At 39.7% G+C, this 27863-nt stretch overlaps 1 protein-coding gene and 1 pseudogene across 1 annotated transcript; both read right to left on the bottom strand.

The window, feature by feature from the left end:
* Positions 1-653: 653 nt before the first annotated feature.
* Positions 654-27863, bottom strand: Smu1 (SMU1 DNA replication regulator and spliceosomal factor). The gene is made up of 12 exons (XM_003470828.5): positions 27733-27863; positions 25102-25312; positions 23047-23199; positions 21693-21803; positions 18927-19055; positions 17332-17451; positions 14840-14956; positions 14079-14206; positions 13324-13450; positions 9391-9558; positions 2024-2176; positions 654-1259 (listed from the first exon to the last, which is right to left on the bottom strand). Exons 1-12 carry the CDS (start codon positions 27756-27758, stop codon positions 1161-1163), a joined length of 1542 nt encoding a protein of 513 aa, XP_003470876.1. The 5' UTR covers positions 27759-27863; the 3' UTR covers positions 654-1160.
* LOC134470743 (putative protein FAM10A5) lies at positions 9565-13317 on the bottom strand (annotated as a pseudogene).

Here is a 27863-nt window from a genome sequence, read left to right as displayed (position 1 = left end):
TTTGCTCCAGAATAGCGTTTTTAATGCCACACTCTTCACATATGCAAAAACAGCTGTACAGCTACTACACAACTAGTTCCATCCAAAAGGTGGGGACTCGTTTTTGTATGTTCCCCCACAGCCTCATGCGGTCATGGGGCGTGGACTTTTAGAGGGCAGCTGAATCTAGAGGCTGTGATTCATAGTCCAGTACTGAATTCAGGATAGGAGCCATACCCACTCTAGGGCATGTAGTTTGCATACAATATAAAGGACAAAGGTTTTTCTGTCTCCAATTGCTTTTGCTGTCAGCTGCCACCATGAACTGTTGCCCCTTTTTTGCCCATGTGCCACCCTGCCTTGTGACAGCCCATATGGACTGATACCTCTACAAACAGCTAAACAAGCCTCTCCCCTTTAACTCTGGGTGTGGGGTGTTTTGCTTCAGCAAGAGAGGACAGCCTATTCCCTGGAGTTGGCCTGAGCATGTGAGAAGGTGCAGCCTGCAGTGAGCAGTTGAGGACACTGAATGAGATCCTGTGCATCACCTCATGGATGTCATATGACTCTGTCCTATCCCGGAAATGACTAACTCTAGACTTCAGGTTCAGAGGTGATGATTTCTGTACATTCTCTACATTTGTTTTTAAGTAAATGTATTAACTAGATGAGTATTTATAATCTCCAGAAAGGTATAAAGTTTATTGACATCTGGAAAATGGGTGGGCACAGAGGATGGACATAACAGATAGGACACAGCTACTAAATATTTACAAGTTTTATGACTAGGCAAATTCTAACCATTACAGATAATCAAAGGAATTAAAAACAGTACTTCATTCTCCAGGAAGAATGACGAAAGCATTTAAGTGACTGGTTCTGTGTAAAGCACACAGGCTATGGCTGGGGCTATAGCTCAAAGTGAGAGCACTTGTCTAATGTGCGTGAGGACCTGGGTCCTATTCCTAGCACTGGGAAAAGGAAAACAAGACAAACTAATACATTAAAAATGTGTTTTAAGAAATATAACTGCTAAATGAAGCATCACAAAATTATTCTTGTGGCTAATCAATTTGTTTGCTTAGAAAAGCTAGCCTAAAAGAAATACAGCAACACACAATGTCTTCACTTAAGTACATGCTCCTCAGCGTGTTTTTTTTTTTTTTTTAAGAAAAGTTGAATTAGGGTTTCCAGAGCTTTAGGAGTCCATCTTCACTGTAGGTAGCAATGAGATTCTGATGGGGATGATGTGCAATACCAATCACGTCCTTTTCATGAACCTGGAAGAGGTTAAGGCAAAATTAGGACGCTCAGGTCTATAACAAAATTACTCGTTCTCAAGAGGCTTCAAGAACTGAGAATGAATGAGACCACGGATTCCAACGGTACAGCCAAAAGAGGATGCCATCCAACTCACATCACAGTGGGACATGAAATTTTAGTATTAAGCTACTTTAGGGACCATCAGAGCAGCTGACATTAATTACTCCTTTTACTGACTTTAATACCATGAAACTAAAAGTTTTTAAAACATCTTAACATGATAGAATAAATCTACCTTCAACAGGATATGGGGGAAAAAGCTATGGCTAGTCAGGAATATTGGGCACGCCACTAAGCCCAGCACTAAGAAGAGGCAGAATCAAACCTAGCCTGAGCAGTTTAGTGACAGTGAGGTAACAGGCCCTGGGATCAATGCCCAGTACCACGGGAGAAAGAGAAGTAAAGGGAAGGTGCCCGTATTTACTGCTAACTCCCATGAGAAACATCTGACTTGCCTAACTGGCTGGACAGGTGTACATATCCTTCCTTCTCTGCTTTCTGCACATCACTCTATCCCCCTGAAACTCAGAGCACTGCTAAAGGGTGACATCCAGATAATGGAAGCAATTCCATACAATTTACCCATAATTTTTGATAAAATCGTATTTTTTACACTGAAGGTCACACTAATAGCAGTCGATTTGGAGAAAGTATGTACTTCTGAGTTCAGAAAAATATGAACATTACCACAATTTCTTTAAATGACCCTGATAATACTTACTGTCAAAGTTCTCTCCAGCTTGCCAGTGACAGTGCTGAAACAGTAGAGCACAAAGTCCTCTCCCACACAGTAGATCCATTCACCACGAGGAGACAGGGCGCAGCAAACAAAGTCACCACCTTCTCTTTTACCAGAGCTAAAGCTTCTGACGATCTACAGCATACCACATCCCAAGACAAGAGCAGACGAGTCAGGGGAGCACAACCATGGATGGCAGCATCTTAAAACTGACATTTAAACGTTGCTCATCATGTGTCAAGTCTTCTTGCCTCAGAACTATTCAATGAGGGGCCAGAGATCTAGCTCAGTGGCAGTGTCTGCCTGGCAAGCGCAAGGTCCTAAGTTCGATTTCTGGTACCAAAAAAAAATTTTTTTTAATTCATTCAATAATCTACCTAAAGCAGGAGGCAGAAAGAAATTTTGAATTTACACATCAAACTCATTAATCCTGCTCTTTAGTATAATGACCATATTATACAGAAGGAAATTCATTACCACATATACAACAATTTACACAGTATAATACCAGTTTCTCAATGCTTTTTAGACTTGTGTCCCCAAGTTTCCTCTATTTAACAAAGGTAATGTCTGCTTGTGCAGGATGGAACTTTTTTTTTTTTCCGAGGTAAGCAATTTTTTTAATTTAAAGAGAAACAAAAAAAAATACATGGAGATAAAAAAAGGGTAGAAATAATATAGCATTACAGAAAAATAAATGGTAAGAAATCGCCAGTTGATAAGTTACACATTGTCATCTTAGAAATAACTGTTCAGGTTACAAAATTAAAGTATGTAAAATGACATTCAAATAGTGACACTGCCAACAGTTCTGATCAATGATCCAACAAAAACTCAGTAATACGGTTATCAGTCCTACACACTTGTTTTATATCTTAAAGAGGGTAAGATTGAACATATCAAAACAGAACAAAACAGTTTAAAAAAAAATTTAAAGAAATACAGATTTCAAAGCAAGTCCACTGGAGATCTTCACTGTCTATCTTAATTGTCTCTATTTTCTTCCAAATAGTCATCCCCATTTTCACACACATTAAATACATACTGCATATTATAGAACTATTCAAATCATCACAGGATGATGAAGGTTTTTGTCCTTTTCCTTTTTATCGGTATCGGGGATCGAAATCACAACTGCCTGCTTTCAAGGCAGGCGCTTATGCTGCTGAGCTAAACCCCCAGCCCCTAGATGAAGGCTTTTTACCTCTTCAAGAGAGTGGAACTAGGGGGCTGGGGATTTAGCTCAGTGGCATAAGCGCCTGCCTTGCAAGCAGGCAGTCGTGAGTTCGATTCCTGATAAAAACGAAGAAAGACAAATATATATATATATATATATATATAGAGAGAGAGAGAGAGAGAGAGAGAGAGAGAATGGAACTGTTTTTAAGACTGCTCTATTTTTCTACAACATTAAAGTCATTACAAATCAACTTCAAAAGAAAAGCAATCGTAAAAGACCAAACAGTTTACATAGTATATGATTCTGTAAACATACCATTCTCAAAATGACAAAACCGTAATAATGGAAAGTACTTAATGGCTGCCATAGGGTTTAAAATTCCACAATACACTAGCACCCTCTCCAAAGGAAAAGGTATAAATCTCACAAAGTCTTCACTAGACACAAACTACAAACTGATGAACGATGTCAAAGAACTGCAAAGATGTCCCTTTGACAGCTCAGTATGTTTGTGGACAGGAAGAGTAAAGAGGCGCAGGTGTCTTCCCAGCTTACAGAATCAGTGCAGTACCTGTCAAAATCCCAGCGGGTTTTTTGTGGACACGATAAACTGATTCTTAAAAAAAAATTTTTTTTTTGAGACAGGGTCTCAAAGCAGTTCAGGCTGGCCTTAAGCTCACTTTGTAGCCCAGGCTGGTCTCAACACACAACGATCCTCCCAACCCCAGCCGCCTAAGTGCTGGGATTACAGGTATGAGCGACCATACCCGGCTTTGATTCTTAAATTTATATGGAGACACAAAACATTCAGAAGAGAGAAATAAATACTGAAGGAAGAGGAGAGTTGGAGGACCAACACTACCCAACTTCAAGACTTCCTATAAGCTACAGTGAGCAAGAGTTAGGCATACTTTGGGAAGAGAGCACAAGAAATAAACAAGGAACCAGCCCTTCCTTCTCCCCACCCCTGCAAATCAGCCCCTGCCAGGACACAGCCAGACCCCAGGGCATCCAGTGCACAGGCTAGTTAACAGAGCGACTTCACCTTCTCCCTCCGTAAGCAGCCTGCTGATCTAGAGAAGCACGGGCTGTGATGACACTACTGAGGTGAAATGCAGTTTGATGCTTGTGGCTGTCTGATGTTTCACTGACTGTGCAGATCTAGGGCTGGTGGTCTATCATCTGTTCAGAGCATCACGGCACACAGTGTGGCATCTACAGGGAGCTCCTTCTGAAGGTGGTGGTTTTTTATCTCCCTATCATCTTGTTTTGAAGTCCTGTATCATTTTCATTGTTTTGTTAGGTTGGCCTTTATTCTGTTTTGTTTTGTTTGATTTTATTATATCCAATGGCATGAGCAACTATTTCAAAGATAACAAGATACATTATGGTAGCCATTTTGGATTCACTGTTGTTTTGAAGTTCTTTATTGCATTCATGGTTTTGTTTTTATTGGTTCTGCTGTGTTCTGTTTGATTTCTACTATGTCTGAAGGTATCTACAGATGTTTTGAAGACAATAAGAGGCCTTATGGTAACCACTGTTGATTTTGTATTGTTTTAAAGTCCTGTGTCACTTACATTGGTTTGTTATGATTTGCTTTGTTCTGATTTATTTTGCTTGTTTTTATTCTCTTTAAAATTTAAAAAAAAAAAAAAAAAAAAAGGCCATTTGGTATACAACATAACAGATCAATGGCACAAAAAGACCAGAAACAGACTTATGTAAATATAGCTAACTGATTTTTCACAAAGCAGTAAAACAAACAAGAGAGAAAAGAAAACCATTTCAAGGGCCAGGGATATAACTCCACGGCACAGCACCTACCTGGCAAGCACAAGGTTGTTTGGTACCAGTTTGAGCCCTGGTACCAAAAAAGAAAGAAAAACACAAAAATAAAAAAAGAAAGCCTTTTCAGGAAAATTCACACTTCATAGGCAAAACTATGATTCTAGCCACAGATCTCACATTTTCCACAAAAACAAAAAGTGAGATATTACACAAATGTTAAAACTCAAAACTATAACACTCATAGAAGAAAAAAAAATATAGATGATCATGGGTTTGCTATAAATGATCATATAGATGATCTTTCTTAGCTATAATACCAAAGGCACAATCCATGAAAAAAGATTTGATAAGCTAGACTTGATTAAAATTTTAAAATTTCTGCTCTGGAGACTCACTATCAAAAGAATGAAAAGCCACTGGGAGATAATATCTACAAAAACTGTATTTTTTAAAGGGCTATTATTCAAAATATGTACAGAACTCTTCAAACTCAACAGTGAAGAAACAAACTACCCAATTTAAAAGAGGGTCAAAGACCTGAACACATACCTCATCGAATGGAACAGCCCATGAAAAGATGTCCCACTTATTATATTGTCATTAAGGAAATGCAAATTAAAACAGTAAGATACCACGTAGTACAATGGTACAAAATACCAAACATAGGGGGCAGGGATACAGCTCGGGCACAGCACCTGCTGGCAAGCACAAGGTCATGAGTTTGATCCCTGGTACCAAAAAAAATACCAAACACTGGCAAGGATGTGGGGATAGCAAGACCTCTCATTTGTTGTTTGTGGGAAAACAAAATGATAACACACTTTGGAAAGCAGTCTTGGCGTTTTCCTGTAAAACTAAATATATTTAATCTTCTATTACAACAAACTGCACTAGTTGGTATTTCCCCAAAGAGAAACGTATCTACATAAAAACCTACACATGGATGTTTATAGCAGCTTTATTGGGAACTGCTAAAACTTAGAAGCAGACAAGATGTTTTCCAGTGGGTGAAGAGATAAACTGTGGTACATTCCACATAAATTGTGGAATACTATTAAAAAAAAGAAATGACTACTCAAAGGAGCCAGTGCAGAAGACAGGATACACTGCAACTGTGGGGAAAACACAGATACATGTGCTAAAGACCAGACTTCAAGACAAAAGATGAAACACGAATGCAACCACAGGCTTCCACTAAGGATAAACAACAATGACTGACATTCAAAACAGGAATCAATCACATTGGGAAAGCCAGGAAGAGCCAGACCTCCCTTCCAAAAGAGCTCGTTCTGTTTTGTACCCGCTTGCTATGTAACTTGCTTCCTCATTTGATCTCCATTTAATCAATATTACCTGGGCAGTCATGATGGCAATCTGATTGTTTCGTCCATGTTGCCCACCTTCTGATTTCCCATTTCTCCCCACCTTGGATGTACCCTCACCCCTTGGTTTTGCTCTATAGAAAAGGCAGGGTTTCAAAGATGAGTGGAATAAATTAGAAGGTACAGAAATAACTGCAGACACACTCGGCCATCTTATCTTTGACAAAAGTGTCAAACATTCACTGGAAAAAAGACAGCCTCTTTAATAAATGGTGCTGGGGGGCTGGGGATTTAGCTCAGCGGCATAGCGCCTGCCTTGTAAAGCAGGCAGTCATGAGTTCGATCCCCAGTACCGATAAAAAGGAAAAAGACAAATAAACAAATAAATAAATAAATGGTGCTGGGAAAACGGCTCTACACATGCCAAAGATTAAAACAAACTGGACCCATATCTTTCGCCATGTACTAAGCCAAAATCAGATCTTAAATATTAAAACATTAAAACAGAAACATTAAATCTGCTGGAAAAAAGAGTAGGTAAAACTCTTCAAAACAATGTGTAGGCAAAGACTTTTTGAGCAAAACCCAGACGGCATAGGAACTATCACAAAGAATCAACTAGGATCTCACCCTACTGAAAAGCTTTTGCACAGCAAGAAAAACCACCAATAGAGTGAAGAGACAACCCACAACATGGAAGAAAATGTTTGCCAGCTGTTCCTCAGATAAAGGATTACTATGGAGAACACATAAAGAACTCAAAACAACCAGTCTTCCTAGATTTAAAGACTCAATCCAAACATGGGCATCTGAAATGAATACACACTTCTTAGATGAAGAAATATAAACAGCAAATAAATATGTGAAAAAATGTTGAATAGCACTGGACTTTTGAGAGATGCAAATTAAAACAACATGGAGTTTCTACCTCACCCCAGAAAAGAATGGCTACTATCAATAAATCAACCAATAACAAATGCTAGAAGGACCGTGGGGAAAAAGGAACCCTTCTCCACTGCTGGTGTGAGTGCAGACTGGTGCAACTACTGTGGAAATCAGTGTGCAGATTCCTCAAAAAACTAGGATTGGAGGTTCCATTCAACCCAGTTATTCCCCTTCTGGGTATCTTCCCAGAATTAAAAGCATCATGCCACAGTGATATATGCCACACTCATGTTCATAAGAGCACAGTGTGTTATAAAGCATACTCTTAAATGAAATAAACTGGACACACATGTTTAAATATCACATTCTCTACTGTGAGAAACCAACATGTAAATAAGGGCCAAAATGTATAATACATATTGAGAAATGGAAAGAAAATGTTCAAGTGTGAAAGGGGAGAGAAAAGGGGTGAGGGGGAAAGAAAAGGGACAAGAAAAACAGAATAGAAGGAAAAAATGGAAACAAAGCTGAGAAGAGGAGTTGAAGGAAAGAGGAATGGAGAAAAAAGAAAGAAGTATCATATAGAGGTACACATTCCCTATGACAAATGTTATTATGTGTGTCAAAAATGTACCAATAAAATTCTAAAAACATTAAGAAAAAGTAACTGGGGCTGGAGATTAAGCTCAGCGGCATAAGCGCCTGCCTTGCAAGCACACAGTCATGAGTTTGATCCCTGGTACTGATAAAAAAAAAAAACAACCAAAAAAAACCTGAGCACTGTTATAAACTATGGTATTTAGAACATGAAGGTGCGCCCACAGTAGCTCCATCCATTTTAATCACTGTACAGAGCTGGTAGAGAATCCTAAGAGGGGCATCTCTGCACCTGTGGGATTAGGCCACATGTGGAGAATTCCCCTACTTTCCACTCAGTTTTGCTGGGAAGCTGAAACTACTTTTAAAAACAAAGTATTTTTTAATGACAAAACTGTAACCTTGGAAAGATCAGTGGCTTCTGGGAGGTAGAGCTATGGCCTGGTGGGGCTGTAAAGACACAGGATGAGGAAACCCCTCTGGAAGTGATGACACAGTTCTGCATTACTATGGTAGTGATCACATGAATTTGTACATGTACTGAAACAGCACAGACCATTCTATTCCTGCCTTTAAAAAACTACACTAGTGCATGTCAAACACTGGTGCAGTTCTAATATGATTTGTAATGAGTTAACAGCATTGTGCTAACGTCTGTTTCCTAGGTTTGATAATTATATTACTGTTATTTAAGATGTTACCACTGGGAGGAGTTGAAGGAAGACTGTATCGGACCTCTCTACATGATTCTTGCAACTTCAATGTGAATGTAAAATTTTTTGCTCAAACAAAATTTTAAAAATAGAAGTTAAATTTTATTTTTTCCAAAATAAAATCTTTAAGAAGACAAGCAGAGAGCAGTGAGTGTGCTCAGGAGACCTATCGGCCGCCATGGCTACGGTGCACTGGCTCGGCAGATACTGAAGGCCAGCCTTCTCAGCTATGGGTTCTGAATCACTGTTGGGATCTCCAGACTCACACAGTGGAGACGCAACAACGCGTCACACCAGCCCCGCGTCTTCTCTATGCCCAGCAATACCCCAGGTGCCAAGCTCAACTCTGCAACAGCCCTGTGCCACGTGCTCAGAACTTACGACCTCAACCTTGATGGTCCTGATGTTCCCAGCGCTACCTCCCAGCCCACAAAATTGAGACTGCTTGGGAAACTACAGGTATCCTGATTCCAGTACACACTGGGAGGACACTGCTGCCTCTCTCCCGTTAGCATACCGCTTTGACTCATGCACTCGCTAGATGTCCCAAATGGGTAACCCACATCACCCTGTAGCTCCTTAACACACAGAGGCCACTGTCTTACAATACAAAGCCAGGTTCTACAGAAGGCTTGAAAATAGATCAGAGCCTCCTTTATCTAAAGGACAAATAGAGCATACTCTGCAAACAGCCTGAAGGGAAGTAACTTCAAAATGCCAAAAAAATGTTGTGTAGAGCATAGTGTAATCAAGTGTCTGAAGAGTCAACATAGCTCAGACTGTTTGCAGAGTACTAACCATCACGTGGTTGCAGGGGAGCCAGGACCCGGTCCTCTGCAGAGGTACTTTCTGTGCACTCACCTGCCCCTGCATATTCATGATGACCACTGTATTCGATCTGTTGCACACCACAAAGTGCTCTGGGTTTTTCGGAAGCAGAATCACACTGTTGACAGTAATGTCGGTCCCCGCAGTGCTGCCCAGAGATTTAAAGGTATTTGAACATTCTGTGGTCTTCATGTTCCAGATCTACCACACACAAAATTAAAGCATAAACATTCTTTGAGTACAAAAATTTCTACTATACTTCCCCCCACCCCTAGTGGAAATAACATGAAACATTTTTTGGTTATTTTGGACAAGAAGAAAAAAAGCACAGCGTAAAACTTGCATGCAAAGTGTACAAGGGGACATATTATATAAAGCACTGTGTCAGCCTGCTGCTGCCCTACCAGTTCCAGTTCTTAACCAGATCAGATTCAAACATTGGTGGTCCCAATAGTTATACTAAAATAGATCTTAAAAAAAAAAAAAAAAACCTTTAAAAAACCAAATCAAAGTGTCTTAGTCACTATATATCCAATTCAAACTTTATATTCTTAAATGAGATTTGCAGCCCACCCCCCAAAAAAACCCCAAAGTTTATTTCGCTCATACTAGAACCATGAATCTACACTTATCTTCCTTGCCCAGTAATTCAAAGGAAAAATCTAAAACAATTAATAAAGAAAAACATGGGGGGAGGGGTGTTAATACACACTTTAAATTTGTTTTAAATCGGGCTGGGGATTTAGCTCAGCGGCATAAGCACCTGCCTTGCGAGTAGGCAGTCATGAGTTCGATCCCTGGCACCCATAAAAAGGAAAAAAAGACAAAAAAAAATTGTTTTAAATCGTTAAGGTTTAAGAAGTGTTCAAGATTTGTAATTCCTAGTAGGAAAACACTAAACGAATACCCTAATGGCCAAATCAGTGTACAACACTTCAGTTCCAATTTGTGCAGAAGGGACGGGGTTATCTTTGAAGCACCTCAACTCTATGATGAGGTCAGAGGTATAGGGTTTGTATTACTGCAACATCCGTTAGGGGATCTAGCTTGCTTTTCTTTTAGGAAGGGCTTTGTCAGATGAGCATCATGCCTGACCTCCAAATTTGGCTGACACTTTACTGATGAGATTCGTAATCTGTGGATTACTCTGATATTTTGACATACTTGTAGGATTCTGGGCCACATCTTAGAAGGCCACCATAACTCCTGGATCCCACACAGCTGCCAAAGACCTCTGGATCACTGAGAATCTCACTGAGCCCAGGCATTCCTGCCATGCCTGCTCCCATTCCAGGCAACCCCCCTGGGAAATTACCAGGCATTCCCCAGGAAAGCCACCTGGAAAAAAGCCACTGTTAGCTCCTGACTGTCGTCCACTGCTTCTCCCTCTGGGCCTTCGGGGTGCCCTTCTTGAGCCCTCTTAACCCTTCCTACTCTTTCTTTGATCTCTCATTCTTCATATTTTTGCTCACACTTCCTCCAATGTACAGCAATTTCCCAGGCCCTTGACTGAATGTCTGTCAGCACTGCACTTGCAAACTCATCATAACCCAGCTTGCAAGCAGGAGCAAGATCAGAGCTGCGTCTTCCCAACAGCCCAGACATCTGTGTACTTCCCTCACCACATGTACAGTTGAGCTGAATCAGGATTTATTTTAATGGCTCTCTCACAATCTCAAATGGCAGCATTTGGCTTCTGCAATAATGAAGATACCATATTTCTGGCATACAGAATGGCCAAGCGAGGATGCAGCTTGAAGGCATCTGTCAACAAGTCAATGGCTTTCTGTAGTTCCCCACCACCAATGGCAGCCCCTTTTTTTCATTTGCTTGATCCATCATCTCCTCAGTTTTCTCAACATTTTCACTTCTCATTTCTTGAAGGGTATCAGTGTCTGCTCAATTATACCTCCACTGTCAATCTCTAAATCACTTTACTCATTTGACAACTCATCTATCATTGTTTTTCTCCATCTTCTTACTGTCTTTTTTTCCTTGACATTTTCTTCTGATTTATCTTTATGAGCAGCAGGTGGTAGTGTACCCCCCATGCTCTCCACAAACTCCTTCAGGAAGTCCATCTCCTCAGTGTGCAGGATGCTCAGATACTGTTTACACATTTTTATGAAGGCCCAAGGCACACTTACTTTACAGAGATCCATGGTTGGCTGCTATGGAGGCCATGGCCCTATCCCAGGCCCAGACACTGGTGCAGTGAGACTGTGCAGAAAGAGGTAGTTTTTGCGATACACAAGGCTTTTTTTTGTGAGACAGTGTCTCACTATGTAGTTCAGACTGGCATTGAATTACCATGTAGCCCAAGTCAGCCTGAAACTCACAGTGATCCTCCTGCCCTAGCCTCCAACATGTGAGCTTTACAGGCATATGCCAACACACCTTGTAGGTTACTATGAAAGAGTAAAACTGACTCAAAATAAAGTTTGTTATGTGATTCTAAATACAATCAAACAACCAGGATTGCCAAGTATATGGTGAGTACTTCTACATGCTGATTAACTGGAATAAACAAAATGAAAGTCACACTAGGTAGGGTAGCACACACCATGATAGCTGTAATCACTGCTACTTAGGAGCTGAGGCAGGAGGATTACAAGTTGAAGCCCAGCCTAGCCTATTTAGTGAAACCCTGTGTCAAAATAAAATAATGACTGGGGATATAGTGCTCACCAGAAGAGCACTCGCCTAATATATGTGAGGCCCTGGGTTCAATCCCTAGCAGTCCCCCAAAAAAGTCACATTTAATAATAAAAATCTTTTAAGGGGCTGGGGATTTAGCTCAGCGGCATAAGCACCTGCTTGGCAAGTGTGAGGTCATGAGTTCAATCCGCGGTATCCAAAAAAAAAACTTTTAAAAATCTATGATCTTGGGGCTGGGGACTTAGCTCAGTGGCATAAGCACCTGCCTTGCAAGCAGGCAGTCATGAGTTTGATCCCTAGTACCGATAAAAACAAAAAAGACTAAAAAAAAAAAAAAAAAAATCTATGATCTTTATCTTTGAAATGAAATTACGTGTCAATACTGCTACTGTCATAAAATGACCAGAAGGCTACCCTTGTCTGGGGATCAAAACCAAAGGGGGGGCTGGGGATTTAGCTCAGCGGCATAAGCACCTGCCTTGCAAGCAGGTGGTCGTGAGTTCGATCCCTGGTACCGATAAAAATGAAAAAGACCAAAAAAAAAAAAAAAAAAAAAAAAAACAAAGGGAAACTTCTTAAGTGAAGATCCTGTCTTCAAATTCTGATTTGGGAGATCTAAAGGGATGGTCATTTTTTTTTTCTTTAATTTTACAAAGCAAAATGGAAAAAAGGATACAAATAATATAGAATTTAAAAAAAAAAAAACAACAGTAAAACATCAATACTACTTAATATATTGTGTATTGTTATCTTAGAAGTAGTTGTTCAGGTTATAAGATTTAGGCATAAGAAATGATCAGACAGCCAAACAATGACCAAAATGGACATTTTTTTTTAAAAGTTCCACCAGTGAGTCTAATGTGCAGCTTGTGCTGAAACAGGAACAGTCAGTAGCACTCACTCAAGCATCAGTAAAGTGAAAGCCGCTCTGAGAGTGGGTGAGACCACACAACAAAAAGATGTATTTATCTAGCCATTGGGCCTTTTGTGGATTCGGCTGTGAGTAGGCCATGTTATGGCCAGGTAACATTTAAGCACTCTACTTCTGAATGGGGGATCATGTACATTTGGGATTTCACATGTCTGCTTCTTCTCTGAACATGATGAAGTGTGTTTGGATTATAAAGGTTTGACATTTGGGGTCCTCAAACCAACAGATTACCCACAGAATATTAACCTTGCCTCAGAAACAACTTACTAGCAAAAGGGTTTATTCCACCATAACTGTCACCTTTAGCACCACTGCAGTCTCCTCAAAGGACAAAGACAAAACAAGCAGCACAAATGAACCAGTAGAAAATACTTAACCTTTACAGTGCCATCAGAGGATGCACTAATAATATAATGTCCATCTTGTGTAAATGTTGCTTCATTAACAAACGAGGAATGACCGCGGAATTCCTTCAGGGTTTTCCCGGATTTTAACCCATGAATTCTATCAAAAATAAAAGAGCAGTTAATATTGCATATTTATGGTTGAGAGCAAGTGTTGAATGTATTTTGGGTGAATTTTAGAAGCTCAAAAAATAACATCAAAAATTTTTTAAAAACAAAAGGTAACATTTAAATGAAGAAAAAGGGCAATGCATTAATGTATGCAATGTACTTGTAACCATATCAAATTATGAAACAAAACCTCCCCCAAAATTATACTAAAATAGACTGCAGAAAAATATCATTGATACAAGCTTCTCCTCAGTGATGAATTTCTGAAACATTGGTAAACTAGAGAGTCACAATCAGCAGATCTCAACCAGATCTCAAGAATCTTAGTTTTAAAAGTCTGATCCTTTAAAGTAATTATCATACAGATGGGACCACAGACCATAGTCTGTGAAACATGAATCACTGCTATGCTCCCTTTTGAATGTCTCTTCTTGGGAAAAACTCAAATGGACTAAAAAATAGCACCGATAGCTGTACTTTGGGGATATGAGCTTCATTTATCCTCCTTCTCCATAACAACCAATCCTAGTGAAGACAGAAAGAATTACTAGACCTCCTTCCTCTTGGCCCTCACTATATCAAACTCAAGTGAGGGTATTTGTGCAAGTCTTACTTACCTAATTGTCTGGTCAAAGGAGGCACTGAGAATCTGACTGCTGTCCTTAGAAAAACTCAGACAGGTGACACCTTTACTGTGTGCCCTTTCAAATCTCCTCAAACATTGTCCACTCTGAATTTTCCACACCTTTATTTTAAAAATTAATAAAAAAAAATCTGTAAATACAGTGTTGTAATAGCACACAGAGCCAAGTAAAATGCAATGCTCACTAATGTACCAAAACAGCATTAAAAATGCACGCTAATAGCTGAACACGATGTTTGGTTCACATCATACAATGATAAACTGAACCTTTTGAAACTGAAAACTCTTTCATTGTAAATTATTAAAACAAAAATTTAGACACTAACTTTACTTAGCAGAGACCGTTTCTGTATTTTATCTAGGGTGTATCACAAGCACTTAAATGCATACCACACCTAATAAGCTATACTCTATACCTTAAAAAAATAAAATGAAATCACAGTACAACCAATAATGCACAGTGAGTCAGAGTGGCAGGAGGGAAGAGGCATGAGCAGATCTGAAGTCCCACGTCTGTCATGTGCCTCTTGTTTGTGCTCTTAGCCAGCAAGGTTAATGAATGACCACAGGCAGAGTTATCATCAAGATTAAACAGGGAAAAGTAAAGTGATTAGCAAAACATTGATGTTTGATAAATAATAACTAATATTACACCGAACATTACACCTGTATAAACTATCGCCCATTACAGACTTCTCAATGTCTACACACAAGCCCAGGTCATGAAATCCATACCTTGATTTTTCCATCTTGGGCACCAGTTGCTAACATTTCTGTATCTCTGCTGAAACACATGCAGAGAACAGCATCATCCATCATCATGAAGTTATCCTGGGCCTGATACTTAAGATCCTGAAGAAAAGGATATCAGTCACAAAAACAGCAATCAGGGCCATCAGATGGCCCCAGGTCCCTAGATACAGGATTACATAATACCTCTATTCCAAGCCTCCAAAGTAGTGCACATGTTCATAAATGAGCAACTGACACTGCTACAAATACAGAATTTTACACACTACAAACTAATATCGTTCAACACTACCAACATAAGCCAAGCTGTGTTTGGTGGTACATGCCTATGATCCCAAGACTCAAAGGCTGAGGCAAAATGATCCCAAATTTAAGACCTGCATGAGCAGTTTGGTAACTTAGCATGATCCTGTCTCAACATTAAATTAAATTAAATTAAATTAAATTAAGGCTGGGAATGTAGCTCAGTGCAAAGGCCCCAGGTTCAATCCCTAGGACATCAATAAATAAATAATACAATGTAATAACCTCTCTTTTACTTACTGGCCTTTTCAAGGCAAAGTTTCTTTACAGTTCTATACTTTCCATCTTTAATAAACTTGAAAATGATACAAAAAATGGGAAATGATACAAAAAATGAATAAAGCCGAGCATGGTGGCACACTATATTCCCAGCACTTAGGAGTCTAAGGCAGGAAGAGCAATGTGAGGTGAAGACATTTCAGCCTATCCTGTCTGGAAAAAAACCCAAAACAATAAAAAAAACCCAAAAAGTAAAATAATATTTTTCTCCAAAGCGTCACCTGTGTTTCCTGAAACCACTAACTATTTATTTACAATGGTTCTTTGATTACCCATTGTTGTTCAAATGGAAGTATTGATTATTTTTTCTAGTTATAAAGTAAGACTGCTTCATTGTTCCAAAAAGGAAACTTGGCCAGGCATGGTGGTCCATGCCTATAATCCCAGTACTCAGGAGGCAGAGGCAAGAGAACTGCTTTGAGTTAGACGCTAGCCTGGAATACATAGTGAACTCAAGGTCAGCCTACTACACAGTGAGATCATGTCTCAAAAAAAAAAAAAAAAGGAAAATTTTACAGAAATGTATTAAATAGAAAGCAAAAATCATTTATAAAACATTCCTTAGTGAAATTTAGTAATCTATGATAAAAAATCTTTTTTGGCGGTGGTACTGAGGATTGAAATCAGAGCCTTGTGCATGCTAGGCAAGCACTCTACAAGCGAGCCACAAGCCCAGCTCAAGGTTATATTTTAAATCAGTTGATGAAAGTCAATAGTTATTTCAAAAAAAAAAAAAAACTGCACTAACTTTATCCTCCTCCTAAACAAACCCCATATACATCAAACATTAAATATAAGACAAAAGTTCTAGAAGAAACCATAAGCAAAAAAGGGGATAAATTTGATACAAAAAGAATTTTAGGGGCTGGGGATTTAGCTCAGTGGCATAAGCTCCTCCCTTCCAAGTGTGTGTTCGTGAGTTCGATCCCTGGTACCGGTAAAAAAAAAAAAAAAAAAAAAAAGAATTTTAAATCTGTAAAGTAAAACCATAAGCAAAGACAAAAGATAAAGTCAAAATTGAAAAATATTTGCTATGAATATTGATTTCCTCAAACTATAAAGGACTCCTACAAATAAAAACACTCCAACAGAAAAATGAGTTAAGGATATTAACAGGCCTTAGAATAGAAAACACTGATTTTTTTACATATACGAAGTTTGTTCAACATCAACAATACAATTAATACTATAATTAGGTTAGTCTGGAAACAATCGTGAAGTAGCAAGTTAAACACATCATAGTTCAATCCCTGCAATGAAATGTAATACAGCAATTATCTCCAAGACATACTTTTAAGGGAAATGCAAGGAGCACAATTCAACACATAATACACTAACATCTGTTTAAAAAAAACTGGAAAGAATACACAATCAGTAACTCCTTACATACATATAGAATATTATAGGAAGATCACATACTCATAACCATAGCTAATCTGCAGAAGGAAACTGACTAGCTAAAGGACACAGATAAGAATAAAATTCTAGGGCCCGGGGATTTAGCCCAATGGCAGAAGCGTTTGCCTGGTAAGCGCAAGGTCATGAGTTCAATCCCCAGTACCAAAAAGAAAAAAAAAAAAAGGATAAAATTCTACTTGAGTAACTTATTTTTTAATGTTTAAATTTATCCATAGAATCAATTTTAATGTTGTATTATTGCCCAATCAAAATAACACATATAAATCTGAACCATGAAAAGGATTTCAAATTCAGAATATAAAGGTGTTTCTTTGATTAATGATAAATTCAGTTTATTTAGATTTTTAAATTATAAAAGTAATGCATATTCTGACATAGAGTTCCTTCTCAAATAATCTTACAAATAAGGTATAGATAAAAAAATTCAGAGTCAATAATTGTTTCCCTGGTAAAACTAATAATTTCAAATACTTTACCTTTCTGATTTTTCCAGTTGTAAAGTTCCATACTTCAATGAATCCATCAACAGACCCAGTGACCAGATACTGACCATCTGGAGAAAATCGAGCACATTCCACATGCGATTTTTGACCAAACTATTTAGAATGAAATGAAACAAAAGCATCTTTATCTGCTGGCCTTAAAACAATTCCTATTGTAATTTTTTGAGACATTCTGCCCTCACATGAAGTCACAGCTAGCCTGTGTACTGGAGGAGTGTTTCAGCATCTGAACTCAGGAAGCTGGTAGATGTTTGGTCTGACCAAGTTTATGTCTTACTTTACACTTGCTAGAATCAGCAACAACTATTACCATGACTTTCGGGCTCAATATGGCCTAATATGTTTCTGTCATGCATGAAGGAGGTCATATTTTCAAAGTAAATGTACACTTTCCTATACTATTTTGTAACAAAGTTTTTATCACTGTCTCATGACCTTCATTTAAACAGGTAATACTGTGTGATCAAATCAAGGAGGCCTAATCAAAGCAGACAGACCATATATCACTGACAATGTTCCCAATAAAATACAAAAATTAGAGATGGAAGAAGAGAGAAAAAGCTCTAATATAGATTTCATTTCCAATGCCGAAAACAGAAAATGTTTATACCACAAAAACTTAGCCTCACAGCATAATTATAATGGATTGCTACTCAGCTGAAGGTTTTAACTAGGGAAAAATTAGGATAATACTTAAAAATATCATTACATACAAGTTAGAACATATAATCCACAAAAGACAAAGCTAAAATGCTAAACTGACTGGGGTATGGTGCTGCATGCCTATAATCCCGGCACTCAGAAGGCTGAGGCAAGTAGATTGCCAAGAGTTCAAAGCCAACCTCAACTACACAATAAAATCGTCTCAAAAAAATAAAATAAAATGCTAAAGTTAAAAAGTAGAATATGAAACATTTAAAATCTGTGATTTCAATTAGAACACAAATCCAGAGATACAATGCAATACAAAGATGCCAAAATAGCAAATATACTTGTAGATCTGGGAACTGCAGCAATTATTTGATGGTTCTTTTCCTAGGAAAGTCTCAGATTAAAACTACACAATAAGGGCTGGGATGTGGTTCAATGGTAGTGTTTGCCTAGTATATGTGAGACCCTAGGTTCATCCCTCAGTACTGCTACAATCCAAAAAAGGGATTAGTCACAAAATGATAAAACCATCTTTTTTAAATAACATAGAAGCCTACTTTATAATCCATGCCTGACATTTTGACTAATATACAGCAGGCAAAGAACAAATGCCTACTAGAACAAGTACGCAGAAAGTTTAGTTAGTCCCCAGGTTTAATCAAAGAATTAACCCTTCCTCCAAATGCAGGCATCTTTAGAGGAAAAGGATGGCAGATAATAGGCCAGATGTCAAAAGTATGTCCACCAGGTCACACATCTGAGCTGTGCTGCTGGAGGCCACCAGCACCCCTGAGCCGTCAGACCTAGAGAGCGAGTCCCTCTCTCCAGATCTCAAGTTCCTGTCACAGGGCCAGGCCAAGCCCAAGCTGAGTCCTCAACAAACAATTACCAAATGGCTGAGTGTCTAAAGATCATACCTTAATATGCCTGCTCAGCTGTGTAGGAAACTTTTCTTCTTCCACATCTTTTACAGCAGCTTTGCCTCGAAACAAATCTATGGTCATACCAGGAGGAAGCAAGCCCTGGTGCTGCTGCCACTTCAGTGCCTATGAAAAAGTAAGTACAGCAATGTGCTGAGGTGCTTGTAAGATCTGGACGCAATCATTTAGACAAATGCAGCTTCCAAAGATAAAGTCAGAGGAAGTAGGAAGCCTTCCAGATGCCACCAGCTTTGCATATCCAAACCCAAAATAAAGAACAGAGGCTATGCCCAAGAATACAGGCTGATCTCAAAGTGGGAGGAGCCTGAGAGCCAAGCAGTTCTTCTATCCCACACAACTACTCTCCTTATAGCTAGGCGCTTTTATCATCCACAAAATTTGGAAAACAGAAATTCTCATAGTTCTAACACTCAAACACAGCCACTGCCTTTATACTCTACATTCATCTTTTCTCCCCTTACATAGTATGTTTCACTTCCCTATTAGTAGTCACACTATATGTAAAATTTTATGTCTTTTCCAGTTATCATCAGATCACACTCTGACATAATTATCACTCAGTAGTTGTAATACGTACTAATGGATATTCCTTTCATCCTTTCTAAGGTTATTGATTTTAAACCCATTCTACAGGCACACACTGTTTACTGATGGCTCTGACCACACTAAAAAATATAGCATCAGGTTCTCTAAATTCAACTACAGACAGATTCTCTTCTATGTAAAGGGCAGAATTAGGCAATCATACTTGCTTTACAAACTTTTCCCCAAGAACCTTTATATCTAATCTGATTCTCACTGTTATATATTCTATACAAAATACTGAGATCACCCGTCAATCCCTCTATTGCGCCAGATCTGTCCCTACCTTTCATACAACCACAGTTCACCCAGATGCACTCTCATTCTCTTTCTTACCCTTCTCCATTCTCATTTCAGAGTCCCTAGACGCATTTCTAAAGGGAATAAAGCATTTGATGCTCTGATTTAGTTTTCTGCTTTTGATAAAGTTCATCTCTCTCATCAACTTTTGCACCAAAACTGGAGAGCCTTTCACAAAGACTCTCCTCTAACAAAGATTCAGGCCCAATACTGTACAATGCTCCTGAGGGAAATCACCAAACCTTTAAAAATATGCTAAAGAGGGCCAGGGGTTTAGCTCAGCGGCATAAGCAACTGCTTGGCAAATGTGAGGTCCTGAGTTCAATCTCTGGTACAAAAAACAAAAAATTATAAAAAATATGCTAAAGAAACAAAAGTGGGGAGGTGAGAGGAATAGCAACAACCCCACAAATGAGACTACATGAAGCTCTAGTTACTCTTAAATTTTTTCAGTCTTAACAATCAAGATCACACTGTGCAACAAAACAACACTGGGTTTCTATGGCCACACATACAGAGAACTCTCTAGTTCTATAAACAGACATTAAGACCAAAAACAAACAAAAAAGAAAGACATTAAGGCTTTGAGAAGGCTCTGCTTCTCTATTAATATGGGGTAGAGGGTTTACCTGTGTACTGTTACAGAAAGGATCAATCTGGTTACCAGCATAGCTTTAACAACTACTAACAATTACTACAGCCTTTGGAAGAGAACTGATTCCCCAGACTCAGAATGTCTACTTGGAAGAGTGACCCACTTCCCTTCCTATTGCCAGGGACAATGTAAGCTCCCATGATGACCTGGGGCAGCCTAAAATGAATGGATGAAGTCCTTCAACATGAGACAACAAAAGATCCCAAGCCCTCTGCCTGGCCATGCTTGCCATGGTCAGCTGTCAGTGCTGCCTTGTTAATAACTGCCTTTTCCTCCCTTTGTGTAGTCTGTTAAATCAAAACGAAGGCATTAGCAAGCCAAAAACACCACCAACTCTGGCTTGCTGAACAACTGCTCAGACAAAAGTGGGGAGACTGTGACATCTAAATGGTCAGTGTCTCCTCAGACTGACTGGGGGCTGGAGGGAGACTGCTAAGTCAGACAAGCTGGAGCATCTTGAAGACGAGCTGTATGGCCAACTCAACCAGAGATGGACCTTACAGGGAAACAAGCTCACAAGGGGACAATCAGATAAAAGTAATTCAGCCAATTTGTCACCATGCCTTGCTTGCCTGCCTTACTACCTGAAGCAAATATCTGCTTTAAACAAAACACTATGGCTTTGTCGCTCCTCAATAAATCTGAGCATCTAGGTCAGTTTGGGCTCCATTTAAGTGGGGTCCCCGACCCTCCACAAAGATATTCTCTGTCTTATGCATTCATTTGTCCCTCATGCTTTCACTTTCTAAAAGGGTTTGTTGTTCTGAATTCAGTAGGGTCTCATGCAATAGTTCAGGCTGACCCCAAATTCACGGCACTCCTCCTGGCTCAGCCTCCCAGGTGCTGGGATTACAGCCACACACTATCACACCAAGATAGAGCTCTTTTTCTTCTTTTTTTTTTTTTGTCTTTTTCTATTGGTACCAGGGATCGAACTCACAACCTCACACTTACAAGGCAAGGTGTTTATGCCGCTGAACTAAATCCCCAGCCCCCAAGATAGAGCTCTTAACCAGTATTCTAAACACTGGCTCTGCTAGGAAAGAGGAAGGGTGGCATGGCCACGGCCGCGGTACAAGTAGCTCAAGACGAATCCCCACTTCTTACAGTGCCTGTTTTCTTTAGCTGAGACAGAAAGATAATACATATACAGAAAACAGTCTTGAGAGTTCAGGGTAGTATCAGTTCCACAAGCGTTTAATTACCTGTCCCAGCAATGCCATGAGACGAGATGGAGGCACTACACTGACTTCCCCAGCTAAGGCCTGAGCAATTGCTGCTCTTCTTTTCTCTTTGCTACTTCCATCTGGGTACGCCTGGAAAAGGAGAGAAGGTAGCATTACTGCCCAAAAGCAATGACAAGGTATAAATGTGTCTACTTCAAATAAACAAGCAAATGTTCCAACAAAAAAAACAAGAAACTATCCAGTTAAACAGGGTTAACCAAATCAATTTAGTTTTTAAAAATGGCTTTCAAGGACTGGGGATATAGCTTAGTGGCACAGCTACTCACTGGCAAGTACAAGGTCCTGAATTCAATTCCTGGTACTCCCCTAAAGAAGGCTTTTGAGTTCTACCCACTTACATCTCAAAAGTATGAGGGGAGTGATGTCAGCCAATCGACACTACTATTATTTCTAGAGTTCAAGTAAATACCACCAAAACCACAAATGCTTTTCAAGTTTTTGAAAAAATTTACAGGAGTAAAGGACTCTCTTATATTCTTTGAAAATGTCTTACAATCAAATGACACCCAGCCCCAAAATATTTCACCACCTCTAACATAAATTTTGTCCTAGCAATCTAAACTTTTCTTTCATGTAAATTTATTATCAACTTTGTATTACACAACGCCTATTAAACTCTTCTTTTTGTTCTGACAAGTGAAAGGTTAGATGGGAAAGATAGACACACACACATGCACACACACACACACACACACACACACACACAAAATACAAGGTTTTAGAAGAATAAAAGACTATCAGTTACCATATTCTTTTTTTTTTTTTTTTTTTTTTTGTCTTTTTCCTTTTTATCGGTACCGGGGATCGAACTCACGACTGCCTGCTTTCAAGGCAGGCGCTTATGCCGCTGACCTAAATCCCCAGCCCCTAGTTACCATATTCTACCAGTATGCATAATCATTCCAAGGCACAAGCTTCAGGGGATGGAAATGGCTGGAAAAAACTGTTAGTAACACAAATGTTCAGTAAACATACTAACAGTCTGGTAGCCCCTCAGAGTCAAATAAGTACTTGGGCTAATGTGGAAATGATATCAGAATAAAATTTTTTACTTTTTCTTTTCTTTTCTTTTTTTGGGGGGGGTGGTAGTGGGTCAAACCTAGGGCCTTGGGTCTTCACTTCTTTACTAACCAACACACAATCTCAAAATTAGGAGTGCATATAGAAGACTCAACACACACAAAGTTTAACCAACATAAACAGAAAAGCATCCTCAAAAATTAAATCAAAATCACAAAATATCCAATGAAATAATTTTTTTAAAATTACTGAATATGTTCAGGTAATAAGTCTCTATTTGTAACTGTCATACCTCACGAGGATCAAAATAAGACCTCGCCAGCAGGTTCTCCAGATGAATGTAGCGCTCTGGCTGCGTCTGTTTTAACATGATCATGGGGTCGGTTTGTCTCAGAAGTGACCTCGCAGCACCCAATTCACGGAGCTCTATCAACTCCAAAACAACCTGGATAAAGGAATAAAAATGGAAATCCCAGTGCACTGCCTTATTAATATTCCTATTTCAGCAAGACTTCTGACATAGATGTGGCCAACCAAAGTGATTTCCAACACTGAGAAATCCTCCCTTTTCTTTTTCACTAGCAATTCCAAGGGAATGACTGAAGTAACTGTAAAACACAACTCAATTCTTTAAACTCCTCATCTTTCACTTTTATCTACCAACCTTCCCTCACTCAGAACACAGATGCTAAAGAAAACTAAAGGCAAGACTATCTCTATGGGCTTCAAAGAAACTTTTCTCCAGGTACTGAATTGGGGGTAGCAAGGTTACTGAACTTACATGAATCACACACACACACAAAAAACCTATTTCCCTTTCTTTATTTCAAAAAAATACTACAATTTTCAGAAAACCCACGGTGTTCTGCTCCTACTGCCTGCCGATCTATCGCTCCCTGCAGTTACTGCCCTCTCACTGATTCTTATTTTGTAAGTTTATTTTTTACGTGTTTTCTCAGTGTTGTTTATGATAAATAATTTGATCTCTGTCCTAGGATTCTGGCTTGAAGCTTCTAAAACATTGGCATTTTGCCAGTAACAAGTCTAAGCCAGGCATGGTAGTGCACACCTGTAATCCCAGCACTGGGAGGCAGAGGCAAGAAGGCCTTCCTGGGCTACATAGTGAATTCTAGGCCAGCCTGAACTACATAAAGAGACCCTACTTAAAAAAACAAACAGATAATGTCTTTGAGTCCCTTCAATCACATTTGAGATTGTGCTAAGGCAATAGCTAAGGATAAGGACTGGCTACCAGAAAAACAAAGCATATGGTTAGAAGGTGAGGCTCTGAGCCACCCCAACCTTTAGGGGAGAGAGGGAGGTGAATACTGAATCTGAAGATTTTATTACCAGACATGCCTACCTAATGAGCCCCAGTAAAAACGTCAGTGGTATTCCCTGGTTGGTGAACACACTGATATGTCAGGTGGGAGAGACACACCAATTCCAGAGACAGCAGCGCAGCTCTGCATTCAAACAATTCTTTCAGCTGGCCCTGACCTACATCCTTAATAATTAAACTGTAATCATACACACAGAGCTTTTCTGAACTGTAAGTAATTTCAGGAAACAATTAAACCTGAGAGGGTCATTGGAAACTCTCCCCCCACCGTCATTTTTTTTTTTTTTTTTTGGAGGCAGGGTCTCACTATGTAGTGCAGGCTGGCCTTGAACTCATGGCAATTCTCCTGCTCCAATTTCCCAAGGGTTGGGATTACAGCATGTGCCACCACACCTGGCTGAGAACCTCCACATTTGCAGCCAGTTGGTCTTATAAATGGGCAGCCTGCATATACTCAAAGTAAAGTTAGTATCTAAAGTAAAACCAGTCCTTTAGAGGCCTGAGCATGTGTGGAGTCTGCACTACCCACAGGGGGTTAGAGCCAAACATTAATCACAGCATACCCGATCTGCTAAGAGACAGAGTATTACTTGGTTCACAAACTTACTTCATTCCAGATTTGGACAAGATGGCCATGTTTGTGTTTCTGTGGAAAAGACAGCCACAGTGCTATTCATCACCCAACATAGAGTTTGCAAACAAAAACAAAATTCCGCTAAAAACTTCTGGCTGGGAACCAAATTGTTTACCAACAAAAGTGTTCCTGAACCGAGGTACTGTTGTACGCAGAATTTTCCTGAATAAAATCCCCAGCACTGCAAAAAATTTTTCAATTTGGGGAAATATCAGATTTTCCAGGAAAGACAGAGATACTGTCAACAATGAGTTTTACAGACAATTATAGCCCTACAGTATTTCACTAATGCCTTACGGGGTCAAGTGACAGTCTAGGGCCTGGCCAACAATAAACCAACCCGAGGTTACCAGCGTTACCACCATTCTTACCTGTTCATAGAGATCGATAAGGGTTTTGTCTGGCAGTTTCAATGACTGTATGGCCTGTAAAACAGTATCCCAATGGCCACTATTAATGTCAGCCACAAAACTCTCAATGCTGTCCACGGTATTCAGAGACACAGTAGTTTCCTCCTGTAAGGTAGCCAAGGCCCGATGTAAACTGTTCTCCTTCAGATACTGCATAATAAGACGGATCACACTGAAAGAAAGCAAGTTATTCAGCTCAGGATTCCTCACTCACCAGAGGCCAAATGTAAAATCCACCCCAGCTTATTTCTTCTACTCAATCATTTCCTACTACCTCCCATTTCTTTTTTAAGACAAGGTCTTGCTATGTGGTTCAAGCCAGACTTGATCTCACTATGTAGCCAAGGTTGGCCTCAAACTCACAGCAATCCTCCTGCCTCAGTCTCCCAAGAGTTGGGATTACAGGCATATGACACACACCACACAAGGTTACTTTCCATTTATCATATGAGTAAAACTTTCCAAAAATCACAAAATCTAAGTTCCAAGGACTCCCATCAGACAAGAGAACTCGAGTGCAGAGTAGAGAAATCACTGCCCAAAATACTTCAGTCAGAATAGGTGTTGGTACTTATCTCCTTCCTAGGCCATCCAGTTTCTTACTAAATCTTGTGACTGTAAAATTGTACAGTTAGTGAACATTTTAAACCTATTCTAGTCACTGATACAAAGTCATCAATGACTGTAGGGTGATTTAGTCTTTTTAAAATAATAAAAAATGTGAACCAGTATTTTTCTTAATGGGATTTGCTGAACACAAAGAAGCACAGCTGTATGTAAAACCAGAATAAAGCTATGCCTCCTCATTTACAAAACTCACATCTGCTTCTTTTCAGGTACTCAAAACAACTCTACAAGGTAGACACTACCATTATCTCCAATTTATAGATAAGGATTTGGCCAAGTAACAAAAGAAAGTGGAAAGATGAAGATTTGAACTGGCAGCACGGCTTCTGAGCATACATTCCCGATGAGAAAGCAAACACCACCTTAAAAACTCCTGCAAAGCCAAGCTCAGGGGCTTACGCCTGTAATCCTTACACTTGGGAGGGAGATCATTTTGAGTTTCAAGCCAGCCTGGAATACAGTGTAAGATGCTGGCGGGAGGGAGGGAGAGAGGGAGGGACAGAGGGAAGAGGGAAGGAGGAAAAAGAAAGAAAAGACTTTTCAAAGGAAACTGAGTATTGCTACTTGCAGTAGTCTTTTTCTTTCATACGCTTTTATTGGAGGCCTAGACCACCAACATTTTAGTACGGTTCTATTTTCCTTAGTAGTTCCACTGACTTCCACTGGGCATTCTCCCAATGCGATGCCCCGCTCCCCAAAGATCTCTATTTACCACTGCAGAAGTCAAATTCACTAGCTTCAAGCAGAATATAATAAAGAGCTAAAGCTTTAGCGTTTAAATAGGAGTTTGGTCAGTCACTGTGACCTTGGGCAAGTCAGTTAACATCCCTGGGACTGTTTCCTTATCTGTTAAGAAAAATACTATCCTGGAGAGCTTGAAAGAGTTGACTATGGTACTATATCATGCTTAGCACAGAAAATACTTAGTAAATAGTATCTATTATTAATAATAATACGCAGCAAACATTACTACTGTAGCAGGGTCAAGACTGAGAGAATTGTCATTATAGCTATCATGCAGGCCCAAAAGCATTAAGTCCTTTCCACCTCCTGCCCTGACTTAGTTATCTTAATCTCCAGCACTCCTTATCGCCTTTTATTTTTCTTACTTTCCATCATCTGTTGCACTTATTATTTTGGTCTACTGTTTGTATTCCCCAATTAAAACACATCCTACAAGGAAAAAAGCTTTCTGTCTGTTTTGCCTCACTACTGTATTTCTAATATTTTAAAAGGTACGTCGTAGGTTTTAGTATTTGCTGAATGAATAAACTTCCCTTCCTCCCACAGTAGGTCTTTAGGACCGGTCCTCTCCTGAACTCATAACACAAATCTTATGTTTGCTAACATAATTAAGTAAGAAGAGGGTATAATTCTGAAAAGTCCGTTAAAGACATTTTTCAGTCAAGCACTATATCCCTGCCTCTCTGCCATTATCACCAACCATCATTCCGGCCCAATCTCCAGACTCTATCAACTCTTTGTGGCCACACAGAGCTCACAGACAAACCATACCTGGGGACCAGATCAGGCCTGATCAAACAGCTAGTCGTTCATTATTCCTAAAGCAGTCACTAAGCCTCTATAGTGTGCTAGGCACTGGGTCTATACGGAAAAAGGATCCCCCAGAAGCCAACACAGGCTAGTGCTGGCTAGTGGGAGGGACTGAGTGGGGTAGGCACGGACAGCAGCAAATAGGAAGTACTAGGCGGAGGAAAGCAAAGGGTCAAGTCGGCCACCTGTGCCTTTCCCCAGCCCCGCGCCGCTTCCCGTGAAACTTTGGGCTCCACGCTACTATCCTGTAAGCCACCTCCTGAGTAGTCAGGTCCAAAAAGTTTCTAAGTGGGCAAGGAAACCGCCCTCCAGTCCCAGACACTCGGCGCCTCCCTCTCCAGTACCCTCCACCCACACCATTAACCCCTTGGCCCTCGCCACGCAGCAAACATCTGCAGTCACTGCACTCACTCCGAAGACTCGATTTCGATCGACATAGCTGCAGCTCTCCGGGTGCAGGCCCCAAACCACTATCAACCCGAGTCGCAGAACACACTGACGACACTTCCGATAGCCTCTTACATCACTTCCTGCCGACGTCC

The sequence above is a fragment of the Cavia porcellus genome, unplaced genomic scaffold, assembly GCF_034190915.1.
Source record: "Cavia porcellus strain 051 isolate PalLab524CR breed Dunkin Hartley unplaced genomic scaffold, mCavPor4.1 scaffold_1, whole genome shotgun sequence".
Classification (NCBI taxonomy): Eukaryota; Metazoa; Chordata; class Mammalia; order Rodentia; family Caviidae; genus Cavia; species Cavia porcellus.
Note: the sequence above shows the minus strand (reverse complement) of the source record. Positions and strands in the feature narration are given on the sequence as shown.

Coding starts and splice junctions, on each gene's coding strand:
- Smu1 (XM_003470828.5), bottom strand. CDS start 27,758: ATGTCGATCGAAATCGAGTCTTCGGA. Junction 13,451..14,078: donor TCCTTTGACCAGACAATTAG/GTAAGTAAGACT, acceptor TATTTTTGATAG/AATTCATGGGTTAAAATCCG. Junction 1,260..2,023: donor AGCTGGAGAGAACTTTGACA/GTAAGTATTATC, acceptor AACCTCTTCCAG/GTTCATGAAAAGGACGTGAT.